The sequence below is a fragment of the Excalfactoria chinensis genome, chromosome 7 (assembly GCF_039878825.1).
Source record: "Excalfactoria chinensis isolate bCotChi1 chromosome 7, bCotChi1.hap2, whole genome shotgun sequence".
In the NCBI taxonomy this organism is placed as follows: domain Eukaryota; kingdom Metazoa; phylum Chordata; class Aves; order Galliformes; family Phasianidae; genus Excalfactoria; species Excalfactoria chinensis.
The window spans coordinates 30,322,555-30,344,202 of NC_092831.1; the positions used below are offsets into that span (position 1 = coordinate 30,322,555).

The following is a 21,648-nucleotide window of genomic DNA, read 5'->3' on the forward strand; positions in this document are numbered from 1 at the left end:
GGCGGCGGCGGCCTGGTGTCTGCGGGGCCCGGCCGGGCGGGGGCGGGCCCGGGTGCGCGGTGACGGCGCCCGCCGCAGTCGCAGCAGCAGGAGAGGTGCGATGGTGCCGGGCCGGCGCCCCCCGCGCAGCCGCCCCCGGGCGAGGTGAGTCGGCGCGGGGCCGGGCGGCGGGACGCGGGCGCTGGGCCTTCTCCTCTGCCGCCGCCTTCCTTTCGCGTCGAGCGGCGCCGGGCTGCGTGCCCGGGCCTCCTGCGTGACCGCGTCCCGCTCGGGCATCAGAGCCCTCCAGCCGGCTCGGGAGGCAGCGCGCCCGCCGCCCGTGCTGATGTTAAATCGGCCGTGGGAACGTGTCCGTGCGGGAGCTGCGGTGCGTGCTGCGGGCCGGCGCGTCCTGCCGTTCGGGCCGGTGGCGCGGCGGGGCTGTTCCGCGGGGAGCGCCTGTCCGGCGGTAGGAGCGCTCGCGGATGTCGGCGACGGCTCGTTCTGTTCGTGGTTGCGTTACCTAGGAACGCGGGGTCTCGCGCTCCAGGGAAAGCGATTGTCAGGTCGGTTTGTGCTTGGATTTGTTTACTGGGTGTAAACAAACGGCGGGCAAAGGGACTTCCATGTGATTGTGTGCGCCCTGACAGCCCTCAGGCACAGAGGGGGAGCGGAACGATCCCCTTCCGAAGGGCGGTGCTGGTCAGAGTAGACGGCCGCCCTGGCACGGCCCGAGCGGCTCGTGGGAGCGAACCCACGCAGATGAGAGAGCTGCATTGCTCACGGGTGGAACTGAGGCCACGGAATTCTGAACAGCCTGAATTGCATCTGGCTAAACCTGCAGCAGCACTTCACCACCCAAGCTGGGTGCTGCGTGTCTTGCGTGCCCTGGGCCAAACAGCTGGTTGCCATTGAAGGTACCTGGATGCTTATTGTCAGTAGTCAGCAGCAGTTAAAACCAGCAAGTTGGAGCTGGGAGCATGCTGCTTGACTGAAAGTGAACTGATCTTAACATCATACACTTATTAGACTAGTTACTCGTATTAACAATACCTGTAGTTGCTCTTCTTTTACTCCTTAATGGAGTGGAGAGTTTTGCACTCTGTGCATGCATCCTGATTGGCACACATTAAATGGCAAACAGGGCTAGGAAAGCGGGAGTCCTGAGATGTCAGTTTGATGGCTCTGCTTTCACAGACTGGGCTCTTACTTGGAAATGCGAGATGTGGTCTGTCTCGTTTATGACAGCCTTGTAGGCCTGCTGGATGCAGAGTTTAATGCTGAAAGGCACATGTGGCTTTGGTCCAGAGGTGCTGTGTTTGGGATCAGTGCAGGGACGGGGCTGAGGAGGAGCTGCAGTACCAGTACAGTGCTGTGGCTGCTGCCTGGCCACAACAGGAGGTGAGTTTGCTGTGTAAGGCAGATGGTTTGTAAGTTTCCTTTGGGCATAGACCTGCTGCGAAGCAAACATTAATTAGCAACTTGAATAAACCTTCACGGCACTTTTTAATAACACGTTTTCTCTGTGTATGATTTGTTTGCAGATGTTCATAGTAGAACTTGTGCAATTTCCAAAGTGAACTACAAACTCAGTTTTCTGCTCAGGGAAAGTGAGGTGGGAAGTGATCCCGTGTTGGCTGGCTTTATTTGCACAGGCAAACAGCGCTCCAGCCTGCTCTGTTCTTCCAGATGCCTATTGCTGGGAGGTTGGTTTCTTTGTTGCACCCCTGCCCTTGGAGAGTGTTTTTAGAGGCAGCATGGATGTAGCTCACTTTGCAGGTGCCGGATGGACTAAAGCAACTCTTGATTCTCTGTGTGCTGATGGACTGTGGTGTGGCTGATGAACTGTTGTAATTCAGTTTAGTATGTTCAAACCCTGACTTTGGGGCTATTAGGTGTTTTGCTTTGAGAGCCCTAATTGTAACTTAATTATCAACTTTCAGCAAAGTGAATATTAATGCCGAATTAAGCTTTATTCACAGTGCTTTTCCATCCCAAATCTTAATGTTCTGTTGGATGGCAGATGGAGTGTTTGTGCCTTTTTTAACCCTATCAAGCTGCCGTGGTGTTTGCCCTGTGAGCTGTGGAGCTGTGTTTCCTAAGCCAGATGTGCCAGTCCTCTGTGAGTCAGGGCAAAGCTGTTAGTTTGTTTGGATTCCTTCTCCATGTTTTTGGGATGAATTGCTCCAGGGTGTGGTGTATACTGTAGTTGATGCTCTGTCTTGCATTGGATGAGTTAGAATTCCTATTCATGCTAGAATCGTTTACTTTCTTGGCCTCTCTTCTCGCTCCTGTTCTCTGCTGCTTTCAGCTTGCTGGTAGTGCTGTCTTCTGTCCCCCTGCTGTCTCGTGGATCAGAACAGGTTTCTGCTAAGTGAAGCTGCAGTATTTGAAGACTGTGGTTAAAATAATAGGCAGGCACCTTGCTGGTCCTTAGAAGACCTTGATTTTTGCCATCTGATTGATTTTGCTGTACATTCAATGTCTTGCTGGCTTATGTTCTTGTGATCAAGAGAAGGAAAGCCAGACACATTAGTAAGGTTTCTGTGGATTTTTCAGTAACAAAGCCACTTTGCTGGCTCTTTCATTTCCACTTGCTTATTTTTAGAGTTAAAAAATTCACAAAATAAAATCGCTTTCGAAACCTGTCTCCCAAACAAACTGGTGATCAAAACATTCAAGAATGCCATATGGCTCCTACCAGTCTTGGTGCTGTTGTGTTTCTGAAGAGTGTATTCTGTGTTATTAATAATATTCAATGAAACACTCTCAGGATGGGAAAATATTTACAGAAGTGATTATGAAATACACTTTTCTTAGTGTTTTTACTTAAGATGCTGCAGTCAGCATGCTGGAAGTGTTGGATTCCTCCTTGGACACAGCAGAGGTTAGAAGAGGATGGATGTTGTGACTCTTGGAAGACAGGAGGAAGGGAAGAAGAAGACCAGCAACATTCACAGCGTAACTTCAGAAACAGTTGTACCATTCCAATACAAAAGGGTAGCTGAGTTAACAAGCAGATCAAATTAGTTTTCAAGTCTCTAGTATGGTTGATATGAAATCAGGTGGTTTTGAGTTTATACACATGGATATGGATGGCTGTTCATTTCACATGAGGATAATTCTGGTTCGTGGTTGGAAGGAATCTGTCTTGATATCCAGGTGGCTAAGATGGAGTTTTATCTTGTGATGGGGTCTGCAGGAGGGAATCAATCCTGAATAAAGGAATGCTGTAAAGCTTTGGTGCAGCTGATTAGCAAGCTGCTGTAAGCTGGTGAGGGTAGCCTGCTTTCGTCAGGACAGGAACAGCAGCTGTTCCTCTGTATCGTCCCCTTTATGTCAGTGGGGCTCTGCACCAGTTGTGGAGGTTTTGTTGTCAAAGCAAGGTAAGGCTTAAACAAAATAGAAGCACAGATGATGGCTGATGTAATTTACTCATTAAAAGGACTTGTTTTGTGGAAAGAGAGCCTGAAATGGGTGAGCCCGTAGAGCTGAAAGCCCACAGGTGGCCAGGTGAAAGTGGCTGGCTGTACTGGAAATTACAGGAACTAACGATGCAGCTGCTGGGTTTTGGTGGCTTTTGGTGGTCATGGGTAAGAGCAGGGAAATCTACTTTCACATTTGACCTTTCTAGCAACTGAAATAGAACGTTCTGACTAATCTTTTGACACGTTGTGTTTGTTTATTTTAAGTTGGAAGTCTCTGAAGTTTTTCTAGAGCAGCTGGAAGAAAAAAGCATTGTGTGTGTATGCACGGGCAGTGCTTGGATTAACTTCTGACCTTGAACACATGAATGTTTACAGGTCCAAGTTTTGTAAGTAACCTTCCCTGCCTAAGTGAAACCAGAGATCCTTGTAGACAGTGTCCCATACAAGTGATGTTTAAAGTGAGAAGCAGAAACCTCGGGGGAGTTTGGGGTTCTAGTGGTGGTATTTTTACCTGTGTGATGCTGAACTGTCTAAGGTTTGGAGTATTTTAATGGGCTGTTGCTTTGGAGGTGTCTGACCCTTGTTCTGACAACTGTTGTGCCAGATCCCGCTTGGATCTGCAGGAAATACTGAATTTAACATCTGTTATTAGCCTTTCATTTCATAGAGAAAGTAAAATAGCACTTAATTGCCCCAGTAACTTTGAGTATGTTGAGTATTCTGTCTCCTAAACATAAAAGAGAACGCGCTGGGTGAACAATTGGTCACAGCGTTGGTCATAAAACATGTTTTTCTTGATTTTACTGTACACCAGTAATCCAGGCAAATGGCCTTCTGTGCTCTGATACTGCCTGTATTGCTTAGGAATGTCACATAAGAAATAAAAAGAAATCCACATTTGTCCTTGATGAATGGCATAGCAGACCTGTTCCTTTGTGGTACCTTCATCATGTTGTGTTTTATTACTTACAGGGTAGCCTTGGTTCCTTGAGAGTGCACCGAGTGTTGGATGCTTGTGGTAAGCCATGGCAGCTGATGATAAGGTTGCCATTTTAACCGATGATGAAGAAGAACAGAAGCGAAAATATGTGCTTGCCGATCCTTTCAATGGCATTTCCAAGGATCAAGACTCACATCCCCAGAATGAATCCCCTTCAACAGAGACAACCACCGTAGCAGATGAAGAGCTAGACTGGTTAGAAAAGCACTGCGTCAAAATCAACAACGATCTTCTGATCTCAAAGGTCTTTTATTTTTTCTTCTATTCCGCGTATGGCTCTCTCTACCCCTTGCTCCCTGTGTATTACAAGCAGCTGGGTATGTCACCCAGTCAGAGCGGACTTCTGGTGGGCATCAGGTACTTTATTGAGTTTTGCAGTGCTCCCTTCTGGGGAGTGGTTGCGGATCGCTTCAAGAAAGGGAAGATCGTCCTTCTCTTCTCACTTTTATGCTGGGTTTTATTTAATTTAGGGATCGGATTTGTTAGACCGGCCACCTTAAGATGTGTACCAAAGGGCCTTTCCCCAGCACATCCCACCAATGCAAGCAGCCTTTTAACAACCGTTTCACAAAACACCTCCGTGTCATCTCCATTGACAACAGTGAGTACTGCATCCCCAGAAGTTCGTGGGAAGAGAGACCTGCTCACTTCCAGACCGGTCACGCTGGGAGCTACAGGGACTGCTACTCCTCAGGTAACGTTTCTGTTACCTACACAGAGCAGTGATGTGGAGTTTGCCTTGGAGAACAGTACTCATTTTATGTTGAGAAACACCACTATCACCACCTCACTGGGGAACGTGACCCCCAGCACCACCCCGTCTGCCACCACCACCAAGCCGATGCCTTCTGACCAAGCCGTGCTGGTTTATGATCAACAAGAAGTAGAAGCCATCTTCCTGCTCATTCTGCTTGTTGTCATAATAGGAGAATTTTTCAGTGCTTCCTCTGTTACTATTGTGGACACGGTAACTCTGCAGTACCTTGGCAAACACAGGGACCGTTATGGACTGCAGCGTATGTGGGGGTCTCTGGGCTGGGGGCTGGCCATGCTCTCTGTGGGAATCGGCATCGACTATACTCATATAGAAGTTGCCATTGAAGGTCAAGGATGTAAAGCTCCTGAATACAAGAACTACAGAATAGTCTTCATTGTTTTTGGTGTTCTGATGACAATGGCATTAATTGTGGCCACCCAGTTTCGATTTCATTATACGCACTTCAAGCAAGATGAAAATAAGAGAAAAGAGATGGAAATATCACAAGTGGACAGAAATGCCTCCAATGAATCCTCTGACAACACTCCCACAACCAGTATGAGCCAATCACAGTCGTTCAGTTTTTGGGACCTAATCAAACTGCTGTGTAGTATCCAGTATGGCTCGGTGCTCTTTGTGGCGTGGTTCATGGGCTTTGGATATGGCTTTGTGTTCACCTTTCTCTACTGGCACTTGGAAGATTTGAATGGTACCACCACCCTCTTTGGGGTCTGCTCTGTGCTCAGTCACGTGTCTGAGCTGACTGCCTACTTCTTCAGCCACAAACTGATTGAGCTGGTTGGTCATATCAGGTAAGGAGATGTTAGCGGCCATTAAAGAACTATATATGAATATATGTTTTAAATGATGCGTTTTAAGCCTGGCCTTCTGATACAGAGTGAAATTCAAGTGAATTATTTTTAAGTTGCGAGTCCTGCTCGGTTACATAGGTGCCTCACGGAGGCGTTTTTGTTATTATTTTAGGAGCTGAAAATGCTCTGCAGTGCTTCCTTCACATTTCAGTTGCATGTTAGTGCACGTGTTATTCATGGCACCCGTAGCCTTTTGTAGATGTTTCCTAGCTCACTGATGGAGAATTCTCACAGAGATCTTGATGGATTGCCTCCTACTCAAGGATTGTCTGTTCTGAAATATAGTTGTACAGTTTCTTCCTGTGAGTAGCAGCATTCTGGAAACCTCCTGCTTAGCTCACTTCTCCCTGCGGGGCAGTCTTTGCCCCTAATGTAGCCTGCATGGGTGTCACTTGCCCGCTGAGAGGGGAGCAGGATCAGATGAAGCAGTGGGGTGAGCACCTCCTGTGCGCATGCACTTGCAATCAGGCCCAGGGTGTTGGCAGAATGAGGTTGCAGCTTGATAGTGTTATTTACAAGTTCAGTTCCTTGCTCTCTTCCTGTAGTTGCAACTGCGTGTGTCAGCTACTGAAATGAGTTCGTTTCTCACTTTTTTTTTTGCCACGTTGAAGTGAAATTGGTTACTTTCAGCATGTATTGCTGAATGTTGTATTCCTCTCTATTCAGAACTATTTCTGCATGTTTTAAGTTCATTTAAGAGCAAACAACCTTAGAAGAGGAAAGGCAGTGGTGAATCTGAGCTAATGCAGTCATAAAGTTGTTCTTGTATGGGCTTAGTGCTAGTGCAGGTCTGTGTTGTTAGCACATCTTTTCTAGTTGTCCCACTTGTAATCACGATCATTCAGATGTCCTTTGTAAGGTGATTGTGCTGGCTTCTTTTACATTCTATTCTGTGTTTTTTTTGCTCCTTGCTTTCTTGTTCTGTTTTCATTTGCTCTTATAACGTTGTATTTCTTTGATTATTTTGATCTCTACTCAAAGCATTTGAGTTACTTAGCAAGGTAACTTGAGAGCTTACTTAAGGAATGTGTTTTCTTTCTTTCTTCCTTTGAACTGAGGGGTTTCTTTATTTGAGTCAGTTGTATAATTCCTGAATATAACAATTAGTTTGAGAAAATGTGACACCATGCGTGCAGAGATTGGAAGAAGGATATGATGGTGGAGGAGTGGTGAGGTCAGATCACAGTCGTGATAGCTAAAGATAGCTTTGGTTATGCTTGTTCCATTTATATTGTTGTAGTGTGAAATTCAGGCTTAGACTCGAGAAAGAAAGAATCCAGAAGAACGATAGGTTTGTGAATAGGATGACGCAAAAGGTAAGGTGGGGATAATAGGCCTACTGGACTTTAAAGGGAAAGATGGTGTACAGGGTTAGCTGTTCTTGATTTTTTTCCTTATCGTTATCTAATGCTTACTCATATTTAGTCATTACAGTTGGAGAAATCTCTTTTCTTTTTAGACATAACTTGGAATTCCAGAGTCAATAAGACTGGAAAGATCACAAAGATTGTCTAGTCCAGTCATCAGCCCATCACCACCACATTTCTTAGTGCTGTGTCTCCTTGTTTCTTGAACACCCCCAGGGATGGTGACTCCACCACCTGGGTAGCACGTTCCAATGCCTCACCCCTTTCCTTGAGAAGGAATGCTTCTTAACATCGGACCAGAACCTCCCCTGATACAATTTAAGGCTATACCCTCTGGTCCAGTCATTAGTGAGCTGGGAAAAGAGGCCCACTCCACCTTGCTACAACCTTTCAGGTATCTGTAGAGAGTAATAAAGTCTCCACGAGTCTCCTCCAGACTGAGCAATGCCAGTCCCTCAGCTCCTTCTTGTAAGACTTATGTTCCAGTAAGTTCCAGCTTTGTTGCCCTTCTCTGCACACGAGGCCATTGATAGTTCTTTCTATATCTGCTGCCTAGTTGCTGGTATTCCTCCTAGTATTAATAAGAAAAGTAGTCTCTAGCTGCACATCCTTCTCAGAACCATCTGAGCCACAAGCATTCAGGATTTATATCTTCTCTTTCTCCAGCACCTCAAAATTCTTTGTTTGCCATTTTGGCGTCCAGGAAGTTACATGGTTGTAGCAATTCTGATGTAAGGTCTTGTATGACATAACAATCCCCCGCAAGCTGTGAATATTTCACAGAGCATTTCAGTTATGTCAGTGGTGGCTTGACTTCTCTGTTTGGTAGGATGACTCAAGCGCTAAGGTTGCCTCACTTTCTTTTGGTTTATGGACCTGTAATCGTGGCAGCCATCAGTGTAGCTAGAAAGCTGTTCTGGGGTCGAGTGGGTTCAAGAGCTGAAAGGAAGACTCCAGGTGCTGGAGAGGTTTTTTTGCTTTGCCTCTATCCACCCTCCACAGAAAAAGTGGAAGAAGGCTCTGTGGTGAAGGGCACCAGTGCTTTGAGAGGATGCTCAGAGCACACAGAACTGGCTATCAAATATTTAGACACCATTGCTGAGTGGCATCCTGTGTAGGAGCACTCAGAGCTGCCGCTGTGTTTAGGAGGAGGATGTTAACCTCTGAAAATCTTCTTGAGGTTGGGCTTGAGTGTGTTTGTCTGATCGTGATTGCACTGTGCAAGTCTTGATGGGTGGCAGTTGCCTGCTAGTTGTGGCTGCTAACAGCTTAGAGTCCTCCACACAAATAGAGATCCAGGGCTTTAAGTGTTTAACCTGCAAATTGTATGTGCTGTCTCTGTGGATACTGCAAACACGGTTCATGAGAATTGCCCATTTACGTTATCCTTTTAGGTCTCGTAAAGAGCCTAAGTGGTTATTGTAAGCAATTTTGTGAAGATTCCATAAATACATGCAGATAGTCATGTGATGTGCCCCTTCAAAAGCATAACGAGAGGAACCTTCGTGCAAGTAACTGTAATTTACTTAAAACTCCATCCGTATTGTAATAAATTAAAAGGTGTAACGTAACTAACTTGCTCTTGGGAAACACTTAGTTGGGAGTTGGCTCTAGGCGTAGCATTGAGGAAAAGCACAGGTAGCTGGGTGTGCTGGTGGTGCTGGTGTAAGGGAGGAGCAGGCCTGTTCTCACCTGTGGTCTGGCCATTGGAGAACATCTTGGGAGGAAAGGAAGAAACTTCATGCTGGGCTGGCCAAGTGGTTGGTAAATAAAAGGGAAATTAAGGTGGCAGGAAGCTGTTCTAAACAGAGAGCTGGGGGCATCTGTGCTGCTGGGGTGGACAAACAGGTATATGCGATGGTGCTTTCATGTTGCCAGGTGTGCAGCGCCCTGGGTCCTACTGCTAGAGGAAGGAAGAAGGGAGCTTTCAAATCTCTTAGCTGTGCTTACCTTCTGTAGTGTGTGTCCTAATACACTTCAGAAGTTGGACTGTACATGGTGGCTACATGAAGCTGGGGCTATGGAAGGAATTGTTATTGGCACAGAGGACATTGAGTTGAAGGGAGAGGTGAAATTTGTGCCGAGTGGTGTGCAGACGAGTTGCAGCGTCTGCAAACATGCACAGCTTACTGAAAGCAAACCGTATTGTCTTGGCAAATTGGTGTTGTTGCAAAAGGCTCAGGCTCGCCTTTGTCCCTCATCGTTTAAGAACTGTAACAAGAGCTTCTTTTTTTTCCCCTTCAGTTTTTTTCCCTTCACTCTGAGATGCAGCATCTGCTGCTTTTCAACAGGATGGCTAAGTTTTATCTTGAGGCGTGTTGTTACCAAGCATATTGCTTCTGTGGGATGTGTTTTTAGAGGAGTTGTGAGCAGTTTACAGATAGCGGGACTATAAAATTGTATTAATTGGGGTGAAATTGATTTGTCTAATGCAAATCCACACCGGGCTTTTGTTAAAGTGCAATAATGAATCTCTGAGTTGAAAACAGGATTGTTAGGAAGGGATGCTGAATGCACTCAGAAATGGTCTCTGAAATAGAACTCAATTCAGAGCGTGGTGTGAAGCTGCAGGACTTGGAAGCCCTGTGTCTCTGCTGACCCTTCGGGTGTTTCTTTATTAGGATTTAAGGCTTTCTTCTAACTTGAGCACTGTTTGATTATGTGTTTGGAGTCAGCAAGAGGAGAGTTCCTGTGCAGGTGCAGGGCTCAAAGGAGCTGTGTAGAGCAAATGCTTCAGACCTGCAAAGCCTGTGTGCCATTGATTTCTGAAGCAGCAAGGCACACTGTAATGAACTGCAAGTGGGAAGTGGAAATTGCTTTGACTTCTCTTTTCCTTGATTCATCCAGAGTGCTGTATATTGGTCTTGCCTGCAATACTGCCCGCTACATTTACATCTCCTATCTGGAAAATGCCTGGACTGTTCTCCCGATGGAAGTACTGCAAGGTAAGATGGTGCGTTCGTGGCCTTTTCCTATGACATCCTCTGCTTATGTTTGTTTTTCACCCAAACTGAAAGAAAATGATCTTTCGTAGTAAAAAAATGCAGCATTTCTCTCTCAGTTCTTCCTGTGGCTGCAAGTATCCCAGACAGCACAGCTTTATAAAACTTTGCTGTTTGTCTTGGGAAGTATTTGACGTCAGAAGGGTGGGTTTGTGTTTGTGCGCTGTTGGCTGTTGATTCAAGCAGAGCTGTGCAGGGCCAACACACCCTTTAGCTAAACAAAAGAGAGGGAGCGTGAGCTGGGTACGTGCCTTCTGCAGATCCTGTTTGGTGGGTGAGCACCAGCTTCATTACATGCAGAAGGCTGTGTTACTTAAAGGATGCTGCGGGTAAAGATTAAAGAGGACAAGGACCCACTGGGTCGTTCAGTCTCAATTAATCTATTCCGCAGCTGTTTTTCAGGGGCACTGTTTGATCTGTGCTTCAGACTATTGAATTTTTTTAATGGTTGGGGGGGGTATTTCTTGCTTTGTCAGCGCTAAGAGAGCTCCTTTAACATCACTGCCCTTTAGCAGACATAACGGGAAGGACAGAGGTCTGGTCTGTGCAAAGTAAATTGAGCTCTGTTTGCAAGGCCAAGGCACATCCTCTAAGTAGTTTGTAAGGCCATCATTACAGAGTTCAAGTATACCTTGTTCTCACTTGTATGTTATGACGTTTTTTCCCTGTCTTTGTGTCCATTAACCCTCTTCAAAACCAAGAAGAATCTGAGCTATTCTCCTTTCAGTTCTGTCAGTACATGAAGAATACTGAGCTGTTTGTGTCCCTAGGCCCGCCAGAGAATGGCTGATTGAAATGCAGAGAGCGTTTTCCTCGCCTTTAAAAATAACATAACCGTCTTTGTTAAAGCCAGTGTTGTGGTTTCATACACTGCTGCTTGGGAGATCTAACGCATGTTTTATGTGGAAGCTTTGTAGCATGACTGGAGTTTGTGCTTCCTTTTTCTGCTATATATACGGAAGCCGTTTTCTGTGACACTTTAACGTGAGGTGCCATTTGGTGAGCGCTGCATTAATTCCTACTGACACCAAAACTGATTTGCATCCTATCTCCTTCCCTGCCTGCCACAAAGGCCTATTTGCTGTACCAAAGTGCTTTAAGAGCCAGCTTCTGTATCTTGATACAAAAATCCCCCAAACCACAAGGATTGTACTGTCGCTTCATCTGTCACCCTAAGTGTTAAAATGCGGTTATGTGACAAAGAGCATGAAGAATGTGTGTGTGTGTTTTAAGCTTCCTGCTTAAACATTGGGGAGGAGCAAACGATGAATACTGAGGTCTGGATACTGATGTGCAAGTAATCCTGTTGTAAAGATGCTTGAAGTACAAATACAGAGGAAGAGCTTGAGTCTCAGCAATCCAGCCCTAAGTTCCTGCCTGGAGGCATCCATTGGTCAGGGCTGAGAAAGTCATTTCTTTACCTTTGGAACTTGTTTTTATTCTACTCACATGTCAGGTTGTTTTATCACGTGGATTTGTTTTTACACTGATGCTGCAAGGGAGTTATTCTGTGATCCTTGCAGGGATCTCATTCAGTCTTGCTCCATGATAGGACACGATCATCTTTCTAAAGTACTCATGGCTTTCTATTTTCCTGCCCATGAATCTCTTCCCTCCCTGCTCCTACTGGTCTCTCTCCTTCTGACTCATTATTTCTTCCACAGCATTTACCACATCCTTTACTTTCTGCGTGTGTCAGTAGGGGTAAGAGGTGACACCTTCGTGAGGTTTGGTGAGGGGGGAGCTTGAACTTATTACTTGAGTTAGTTGACAGGGCTGAGAGTTGTGGTTGCTTTGTGCATGTGAGGGTAGAAGTATTTGAAAGCAAGGTAAGGTAGGCTTTCTTGTGCAGAGCTTGTGGGTACCACGTGTGCCACGTGACTGCATCAAGTCGGTAGGTGTCTAAAATCCCTTGGTGGAATCCTAGCAGCAATCAAACATAACTCTCCCTCCAGGAAGCTGTCAGAGTCTGTGTTAGTTCAGCTATACTCAGCTGAAGGGATGGTGAGGTCAGCGGCACTTTCAGCTGACCCTCATATTTATTTTTCTTCTTAAGAAGCTACTGAAATACAGGGAGGATTATCCCCTTGTGCAGTGCTAAAGGGCATGGAGAGACTTTCAGAAGATGACTCTGCAGACCGTATCTACTGATGGCAATAAGAGCTGCATGGCATTTTGGTTGCTTTCAGTGTAACTGGGGCAGCAAGGACTCTGCAAGCGTGTTATACGCCCGAGCAGCAAAGGAAGAAACTTCAGCCCAGCTCTTTAGTCGCAGTTTTGAATGTGCAGGATTTGTTTGCACATGCAGTGTATGAAAACAAGACCTTAGGCTGGATTTCTAACTGAGAATGGCAAGACATTCTAGTAGGTAGATACCCACGGTAAATACAGAGCATCAGCCCAGACTTGTGAGCGGTCTCGTTCAGTTTGCGGTTCACAGACCAAGTTTTAATGTATTTGCTACCTGCAACTTATCGCTCAGGTTGTTTCAGAGCAATGGTCCAAATTCTCCATTAACAGCTATGCCAGCCGGCTGAGTTGCACAACACACCTTTTCTGAAGTACAAAACTACAGGAAAAAGCCTGAAAATGAGTGACTTTCACGCTCTGGTTACCCACCAAATTGCAGCAAATACTATTCTGGGTGCTGCTTTCTGCATCAGGTCTGTCTGGAGAGCAAAGAGCTCGAATCCTGCACTGGCTGTGATTGGAAAAGATCTCTCTTGGAGTAAATTTTGCTCCCCGTGTTTTCTGCTGTGGGCTTGTATGGAAAGCACACTGTTTGTTAAACGTTGTTCTGAGCATAGCGGTGGGGTTGTTGCCCTTGTCAGAGTCCGAGTTGTCAAATGGTGGTTAGAGGTGTTAATAAGGACTGTGGAACTGTATTTATTGTTTACAGAAATGGTTAAAAGTCAGTGTGCTTAGCAGTAATCCAGGCCAACTTCTTTTTGTTGTAAAACCTGTTCCAGAAAGTCACTCATCTATAATTAATTATCATTAAAGAATCACGTTATTTACATGAAAAAAAGCCTGTACCTTGAGAGACCAGTAAGATAAGCAGCTTTGAAGGGGTGGCTTTGTTTTCAGAGGAACTAGAAGCTCTGTGTTCTACCTGGATCTCCCTGCAGAGGTGAAACCATCCACGAAGGTGCTGGTTAAGTACAGCCTTTTGTTTGCAGACAAACACAGGGGGGTATCGTGCCTCGTGGTTCAAGTAATTTCTGGTGTGGTTTGGATTTGCCTGGCTTGTAACTTGGTTTACTCTTGAAGAGCTGGTAAGACAGAATGTTTGACATGAGTTGTAAATCATACTGTTTGTGAAAGAAAAGCTTTGTGATGTGTACTGCATTAGCTCTGCTTTGTTATCGGGGCATTTCTTCACTGCCTGTGTGGGTCTGTATAATACAGGGAAGATTGATATTCAGTGGGTCTTAATTTCAGAGCTTTTTCCATGGAAAACCTGTGAGGTTAGTAGCCTTTAGCTGTAAATGGTTGGGTAAAATACACTCATCCTTATGTCAGCCTTTTATTTTTAAACCAGATGATGTAGTGTCTCCAAGGCTGTCTCCTCAGTGTTTAAAAGGGGCTTTTCTGCGCTCTGCTGTCTTCTAGGCAGTTAACTTATTGCAGACCCCTAAACTGTGATGTGTTTCTTTAGATTTGGAACGAGCAGCAACTCTGCACCCTCTTGGACATCAAACAGACCTGAACGGTATCAGGTTCATAAGCTAGTTGTAACGTACAGCTAAGCAAAATCTAAGCTGCTGTGCAAGTATATTACAACCTAATGCATTGTGTTGCTCTGAAGAGCCCCCAGCCTAAATGCGGAATTAATTCTTGAGTGTCCAACTGTGCTTTAATAAGTCGAGTGCAGAGGACAGAAACGTGTTGACTGAGTCATCAGTTGTGCCAACACATTTGATTCAAGTGAGGCAGCAGAGCTTAGGCATCGGTAAGCTGTGATTACTATTTTTAATACCACTCGAATAAGAATAAATATTCCCACTCATTGTGAGGCTGGCAAAGTACTTGAGGCTTATTTAACATGTGATGCTCCAGGACTGTTTTTGCTTTTCTAACTTCTCAATGTAGCCTTTTCCTGTCCCTTCCTTCTGGCTTCCCAGAAAGCCACCGGGCAGGTGGCAGAGGCAGGGCTCCACCTGCAGCTTCTTCCTGCACCTTGGTGGCTCACTGGCTTTCCGCCTGGCTCTCCTTCTTCTGGGAAGAAAAAGAGTGTTTATAACCCTGAATCTGCAGGCCTGGGTCATACTCAAAGGGATGAGGAGTCTGGCAGAGAGATTTTCAAGGCAGTTTAGTCTTCTCTGGGCTCGTCTCTGAGAGGGAGAAAGAGCCATTGACAGCCTTTGCAGAACAAGGAGCCCTCACATCTCCCTGCAGATTGCTTGCCAGTGGTGCATCACCAACACTTGATTGATGCTTTGCAGGCACTGGTGGGGAAGGGCTCTTCATGTCGCTTAGTGGCTATGCAGTGTGCTGGGGACCCCGTCCTCATCACAGTGTTCCTTGTTCTCTTCACAATGTTCCCTGTCTGCAGGTGTCACGCACGCGGCCATATGGGCAGCCTGTATCTCCTACCTGAGTGCAGCGGTGCCCCCAGAGCTGAGGACGTCGGCCCAGGGCATCCTGCAGGGCCTGCACCTGGGCCTGGGCAGAGGATGCGGGGCTATGGTTGGAGGGGTTTTGGTCAACTACTTTGGTAAGCAAAAAGCATGCTGGAGTATTTGTATTTATTTTCATTCTGATTTGGCGGGGCTATTGGCTTACAATGTATCGATGCATAAAATCTTGTTACATTTCTAAATGCAATATGCTGTATGTACTTTATGGCATCCTAGAAGTGCTCAGGCTGGCAATTGGCTTCGGGGTGTCTCCAGTGCCAGCCCCTGTTCATAGCAAGGTCAGCACTATGTTCAGAGAAGGTTGCTTTATGGCCCCGTTCTGTCGGTGTAGTTAGATGGATTAAATTTTATGTTGTGCCTGGATATTTTTAGTGTCGTGTAGGCAAACCTACAACCTGATCCTTAAGAGAAAGGAATCCTTTGTGAGTGACTGGGATGATGCTGTGCAGCCTCTTGAACAAATGAGGAGCTCACAGTTCTGTTAAAAGGCCTTTTAAAACGTGTTGAAGAAGTATGGGGGGAAATAAAATTAATACAACGAGCTTCTAAAAGTCTATGTAGGTCAGTGGATACCCAAAGTCTGAATTGCTGATTCATCTTGTACTATTTCCCTAGTTAAGTAGATCCTTGGTTTAAAAAATATCTATCGTTACAGGTCCTGCTGCCACATTCAGAGGAATAGGGATGGCTTGTTTAGTGATTCTTCTTCTGTTCTCACTGATCCAGTGGCTGTTGGTTCCCGATGAAGAAGAAGGTAAATATTCCTGTTGCTAAAATACAGCACAAAAAGATGAATGGGGTATCTCCGAAGATAATTCCCTGCACCTTCCATTTTATTTGGTGTCCTTACTGAGATCTTGATTGAACAATTTGATTTTGAATGAGAAATCTTTCCCTCAGCAGTGATAGAAATTCAGGCATGCTGCTGCTGTAACAAGTGCAGCATCAAGTGCTTGGCTACCTATAGGAGGAAGGCGTAACATATAATACCTGCACGTCCTCTTAGTTCTGGGGATCTCTAGGTTATCTTAAAGGATGTAATAAGTCATGTCTCTCACATCAGTCCCTAAGACTGCCATCTCAATGACTGCATATTCTCCTATACTACTCATCCGAGTGACCTGTGTAAGATATGGTAGAGATGGCATCAGAGGACAGCAGCTTTTGTAGCCATGTCTGTGCTTTTCTGACCTCAGAGAAATCTCCCAATGGATGTTTAATCTCCAATCTTTGTTACTGAGGAAAGAAAAACTTAATGCAAAGCTAAGGATTTGTTGTTCTTTAAGACAAGAGAACCATGCGGTGCTTTATCATTTTGAAAACAAGAATTGGTAAAATACTTGGACAGGGCGTTTTCTCAGCATGTATGATACGTGCTTTTTACAGACTCACAGACTACAGCTATTACTTCAAGTATCCAATACTTCCTACCCATCTGTTTGATTACTTTTTCTGTGTAAATACTCTGGCTCTACAGGATTGTTAAACACAACGTGTAGGGTCACAACGGTCATTTTTTTTATGGTACTTCAAGGAAGTAATGAGTAGTATTTCAGATGATGAGATGACTTTAGGTGTGAAGGTCTGCTGAGACTTCACATCTGAGTGTCCAGGTACCATATTTCTAATAGCTGGCAGGGAACGAATGGACTGCTTTGTGCTCACCAGCCCCTCCTGCAGTCAGCTTGCACACCTCCCTGCAGCTGCAGAGCAGCTTTGCTTGTAGGGACAGCATCGAAGTTGCTTTTCCCTAATTAGGTTATGGTGTGTCTGGCTCCTGGCTAACTGTGCCTGTGTTCAGCTTTCAGTACAGAGATAAGAACACTGATAGCACAATCACTGCGTGCTTTGTCTGCTTCACCTTTTATTTCCATGCTTGTTGGATCTGGCTGGTGATTACTTTGTTTTAAACTTCAGAGAAGTCGATGCTGGCAGAAAGGATCCCAGTGCCTTCCAGTCCTGTTCCCATAGCAACTATTGACCTTGTGCAACAGCAGTCAGAAGATGTCATGCCTCGGACGGAGCCCAGGCTGCCTCTGAAGAAAACGAAACACCAGGAGGAACAGGAGGATGTGAACAAGCCTGCCTGGGGCGTCAGCTCTTCTCCTTGGGTTACCTTAGCTTATGCTGTCTACCAGATAAAGGAGATGGTTAAGCTATCTAAAACACATCCTATGCCTGAGAATCAGCCTTTGCAGGTAATTTTCTCTTGCACCCACCAGTAGGTGGGTGCTTGTAATCCTTTAGAGCTGGGGAATTCTTTTAGTACTTGGCATGTATTCTCTGTCAGTGTATAGCGAATTCAGAGCTGGGAAACAGTAGCTGAAGGAGTGTATGAAATAGAGTTTTTGTCTGTGTGTACTACAGCAGGACTGACTGTTTATGCACATTTCATCTTCCTGAAGATAGGAGAGGGAGACATGGCGCGAGGCTCTGTTTTGCAGGCTTAGATATCTTCAAGTTCCAGTGAGTCTGCATTTGTTTTCATGTTAGCTGGAACATGCAGGTTTGCATTTGCAAAATGTACAAAGCGATAACTAAGGATCAAGTCTTAGAACTTCTTAGGAGAGAGTAAAACACCCTTACTTTATTTTGATTCCTTGGGTGATGCTACCAGATTTCCATGTTGTAGTGGAGATAGGATTTCCAGACAACCACTGGTGAGATACTCAGCCTTCAGTTCGGATGAAGTTCATCCCTGTTTTATCTGGAGTTATACAAGTTCAGAGCTGTTCTGGAACTTAACCTGGCTGATTGGTGGTCCTCTCTTTACACCATTCTTCTATACTGTCCAGAATGGAGCTGAAGCATGCTGCTGAAGGAAAGCAGGGGGGTGTCAGTGCAGGTTTTAGAACAGCATGGGTCATCTGAAAGCCACTGTGTTTACCACTTTGGAAGGAGTGGGTGAAGTTCCCTCTTACGTACCTGGTGGGAGGAAACACAGAAATGCTTTTTCCACAGCTCTGCCTTTAGAAAAGGACAATTTGAGGTAGGACAGTGACTCAGCAGAGCTGAGTGCATAGGGATTCCACTGGGTCAGCTCTCTCCTGCCTTTCTTACTTGTCTTTATATTTGCAAATGTATTCACAGACAAGTTGCCTTTAATTTGTCTGCGTTGGTTGCTTGGGGTTTTTTTGAACTTCCCTGGGGTAAGGACTAAGGTTTTATTTGTGCTTTTTTCTCTTTATGGTGACACCAAAGAGATGCTGGATGTCTGACATCAAAGTAACATGTACAGACAAGGCTCTGGATCCAACTGGCAAGCGTCCTCGAGGGTCTTGCCTCGTGTAGGCTGTCCTCACATAACTATCAGAGAAGAACAGCAGCAGAATGTACATCAATGGGCATGGCAGGGGAAGCTTTGCACTTGTGTGGTGCGTGAGAGAGACTTGGCTGACACTGCTGGCCATCTCTCTGAGCTCTGTGAAGCAGCCACACGTGCTGTTGTGCCCTCTGAGGCTCACCAGTTGCTCTGTAGAGTGTGGTCTCTTCACTCTTCTTTTCCTCCTGTAAAAATACAGAGCTGATTTTAAACAGTTCTCACTGACTGTGCCAAAATTCGATGCAACTATTGAACAGGCTGTCCAAATCTCTTATTAAATTTGGCAAATAGCCTCCTTAAAAATGCACGTGCAGATAGATCATTTGGGAGGAAGGTTAGTGCACAGGAACTGGAACTAGTGACAAAAATCCTTCGTCGTTCTTTCATTGAGGTTTTGGTTTTATCTTTGCTCACCTGTACTCCAGGCAAAGGTGTTTTGTTGCCATATTCTCTATTCTTCAGCACAAAACAAATATTTATAGACAGTGAATCATCTTGTAACGTCAAGTTTCAGTTGTTTTGATCCCAGGGAATGAATGTAGCTGGTATTTAAATGTGCTCTCATGCTCCTCAGCAAGACCTGTTTGAATAGGCTGGGTGAAAATGTAGCATCACTGCTGCAAAAGTTTTGCCATCCGGGAAGTCTGCAGGGTATATGGGGAGGGAAGGAGCTGCTGAGGCAAGTTGTGTGTAAGGAGTTTGAAACAAAATGTGCGGAATTGTTTGGTTGTAGTAATGCTCTTGTCTGAACACTGAAATCCAGTTAATTGCTTTATTTTTCCCTTGAAACACACCAAGTTTGTTTTTTGCATGCTTCCTGGGGAAGCGCAGTTAGGAAAAGAGATGGAAGGTAAGCAAACGTCTGCTTGCTATTGGTGTCATCTGGATTTAAATGCATTACTTTTGCTTTCTTTCTTTTGTTGATTTGTTACGTTGCGAGCTTTCCAAGTGAGCGCTTTGTGAGTTTCCAGAAGTGCCTGAATGCATCGGGGGGGGGGGATATCCGCTGGGGACAGTGCCATGTGTGCCTGTACTCACTTGTTGCGTGCCGTGCTTTCCCCTCTCTTTAGAAAACCAATGAGAATAGCGGTACGTTGGCCGGCTCGGAAAGGCAGCCCACGACAGTGACAGATTCTGGGCAGTCCGGAAATTGTTCAACACCAACAGTGACATCAGATCCCCAAGTAGATGGTGACCGCGTGGCGTCGGATCGTGATGCTCAGCCTGCCGCCGCGGGGCCCTGAGATGCGCTCATCTTATCAAATCCAGTGCATGGAATTCTGCTTCTCACCTGGGAAACGCTGGAGTAGGAGCTCAAAAGTAGGACTTCCTTCATCTTAATGATCATAATGTGATGCAGTGCAAGCTTTTAACTATATAAAAAAATATTCACATGACTACACACAGCAACACGGGCAGGGAAGCCAGAAGTTTGCAGTGCTGGAGGGAAGTGATGTGGTCGGATCTAAATGCAGGAAGAATTCTTGGCTGCTTTGCTAAGGCTTTGTCAAGTGCTATGAGATTTCTTTGCAATGTGTAGAAAAAGGGGAGTTGACTCTTGGCTTGCTGAGGCTGGAGTGCCTGACTTGGTCAGCTCCTGATTTTTTTGCTTAGGGTTTCTTCATGAGTCAGAATGAAAGGACTTATTAAGAGAGAAACTGAGGTTTCCCTGCACAGTGTATTAAAAATCATGGATCTAATACATGTAGAAGTGGCATAAAACTGTAAAGATTTCTCAGAGACAGAATAGCTTTTAGCAAGCGTAGCTTCGTATTATGGCGATGGGATCACTTAAACATATTCAGAGAATATGTTTTTCAAAGCTGATGTTATCTTGTTTGACATAACGGTTTAGTTCTGCAAAGGAAAGGTTTGGAAGTGGTGTTTTAGTGTAGCAGAAAAGCTAGAAGGCGGCTTTTAGAGTGCTTGCAGCCCTTCAGTTGGGCACTGCGTGTGTGTGTGTTTGGTTAACTTCAGGTTTGATGTATTGAGACAACCATCTTTGATCAAGATTGCACAACTGAAGATTGATCAAGGTTTCATTGGGCACGCTGTTCTTTTTCGGTTATTTATTTCATCATCTTGACAATGGTTTATTTAATGAAGTGTAGATACTGTGCTTATTTATTAAGATGACAGCAAGCTTTAAGTGCCTGGGGAAGGGGGGTGGGCGGGGAGGAATCACCTAATAATAGTAATGATTAGAGTTTCAGGGGCAAAGTTGTTGAAGCAGAAATCAAGTAGAGAGATTCTCAGGTCAAAGCATATGAAACGAAATAGTAGTGTGTTTTGGGAATTCCTTTGCCCGTTGTTGAGACACTGGAAGACTTACTGTTCACTATTAGCCACTGCCAGCTCCCTGGCTGGTGCGTAGTGAAAGCTGCTGCTGATGGGAGATCCTTGGGCTCGAGGAGGAGCCAGGGGGTTTAGTCAGGATAGTGTTTTGGCCCGTTTGCTTACACCCACAGCTTGTATTTGGGAGATTCTGAGCACTCACCTTCTGCAGGACTTGAGTAAGTACCGCTCAGCCCTGCGTGAGGATGTCAGTGGCAGCCTTCCACAGGATGGAGCATGCTGTTGGACCACGTGGCCTGTGCAGTGACACAGGGGCAAGGTGAGCGGCAGCATGGTGTTAGGAGAGAGGACGATGGCAGCAGCTGAGCAGGAAAAGGGAGGACACAGCTTCACCTGCTTTGACATCCAGTTAGCTGAGCTGTGCTTTAGCTGTGCTTTTAGAACAACCCGTGTTCTGGCGGTGCCTGGGACCAACACCATAGGAAATAATCAGAACCATCGATGACTAGCCACTAATTCCTTTTTTTGCACTTGAACTTACATGTACTGTACTCACGTAAATCCTCATGACTTGTCCAAGTGTCCTTTAAAATCGGATATGTATTTATTGTATGTTTGTATAACCTGGGGGAGAACTCAAGGACTGAACAGGCGACAGGACAGAAGGATGCTAAAAACCATCTTTGAGACAAAGCAGCCATTTGTCGAGTTCATGCTGTACGGTGTTACCTCAGCTTCTACTGCATAGCACCTGGATTGTGAGGTGAAGAGCTTGTACACTGTGTTTACACTTGGGAATTGTTCCTTTGAAATGCCTGCTCTTTTTGGAATTGTAGCGTCATTCTGTGTTGCAAAATGGACATGTACACTGGGTTTTGATATTTGTGAAACTGTAAAAACTGTGCTAAGAAATATAAATTATCCATAATGTATTGAATGGCATCGGTTTGAGCTTTTATTACGTGTGTTCGTGTTGTGGTGCCTGC

At 45.4% G+C, this 21,648-nt stretch overlaps 1 protein-coding gene across 3 annotated transcripts; it reads left to right on the forward strand.

Moving 5' to 3' along the window:
- Nucleotides 1-12: 12 nt before the first annotated feature.
- MFSD6 (major facilitator superfamily domain containing 6) lies at nucleotides 13-21,604 on the forward strand. 3 transcript variants are annotated; one of them, XM_072341722.1, is made up of 8 exons: nucleotides 13-144; nucleotides 4,380-5,976; nucleotides 10,251-10,348; nucleotides 14,961-15,122; nucleotides 15,701-15,799; nucleotides 16,963-17,243; nucleotides 19,166-19,217; nucleotides 19,438-21,604. In XM_072341722.1, exons 2-8 carry the CDS (start codon nucleotides 4,433-4,435, stop codon nucleotides 19,446-19,448), a joined length of 2,247 nt encoding a protein of 748 aa, XP_072197823.1. In that variant the 5' UTR covers nucleotides 13-144; nucleotides 4,380-4,432; the 3' UTR covers nucleotides 19,449-21,604. The 3 variants fall into 3 exon arrangements, with proteins under 3 accessions (XP_072197823.1, XP_072197824.1, XP_072197822.1); XM_072341723.1 differs by having other exon boundaries at nucleotides 19,199-19,217; XM_072341721.1 differs by lacking the exon at nucleotides 19,166-19,217.
- The last annotated feature ends 44 nt before the right edge of the window (nucleotides 21,605-21,648 follow it).

Coding starts and splice junctions, on each gene's coding strand:
- MFSD6 (XM_072341721.1), top strand. CDS start 4,433: ATGGCAGCTGATGATAAGGTTGCCATTTTAACCGATGATGAAGAAGAA. Junction 10,349..14,960: donor CCCGATGGAAGTACTGCAAG/GTAAGATGGTGC, acceptor CCCTGTCTGCAG/GTGTCACGCACGCGGCCATA. Junction 17,244..19,437: donor CTGAGAATCAGCCTTTGCAG/GTAATTTTCTCT, acceptor CCCTCTCTTTAG/AAAACCAATGAGAATAGCGG.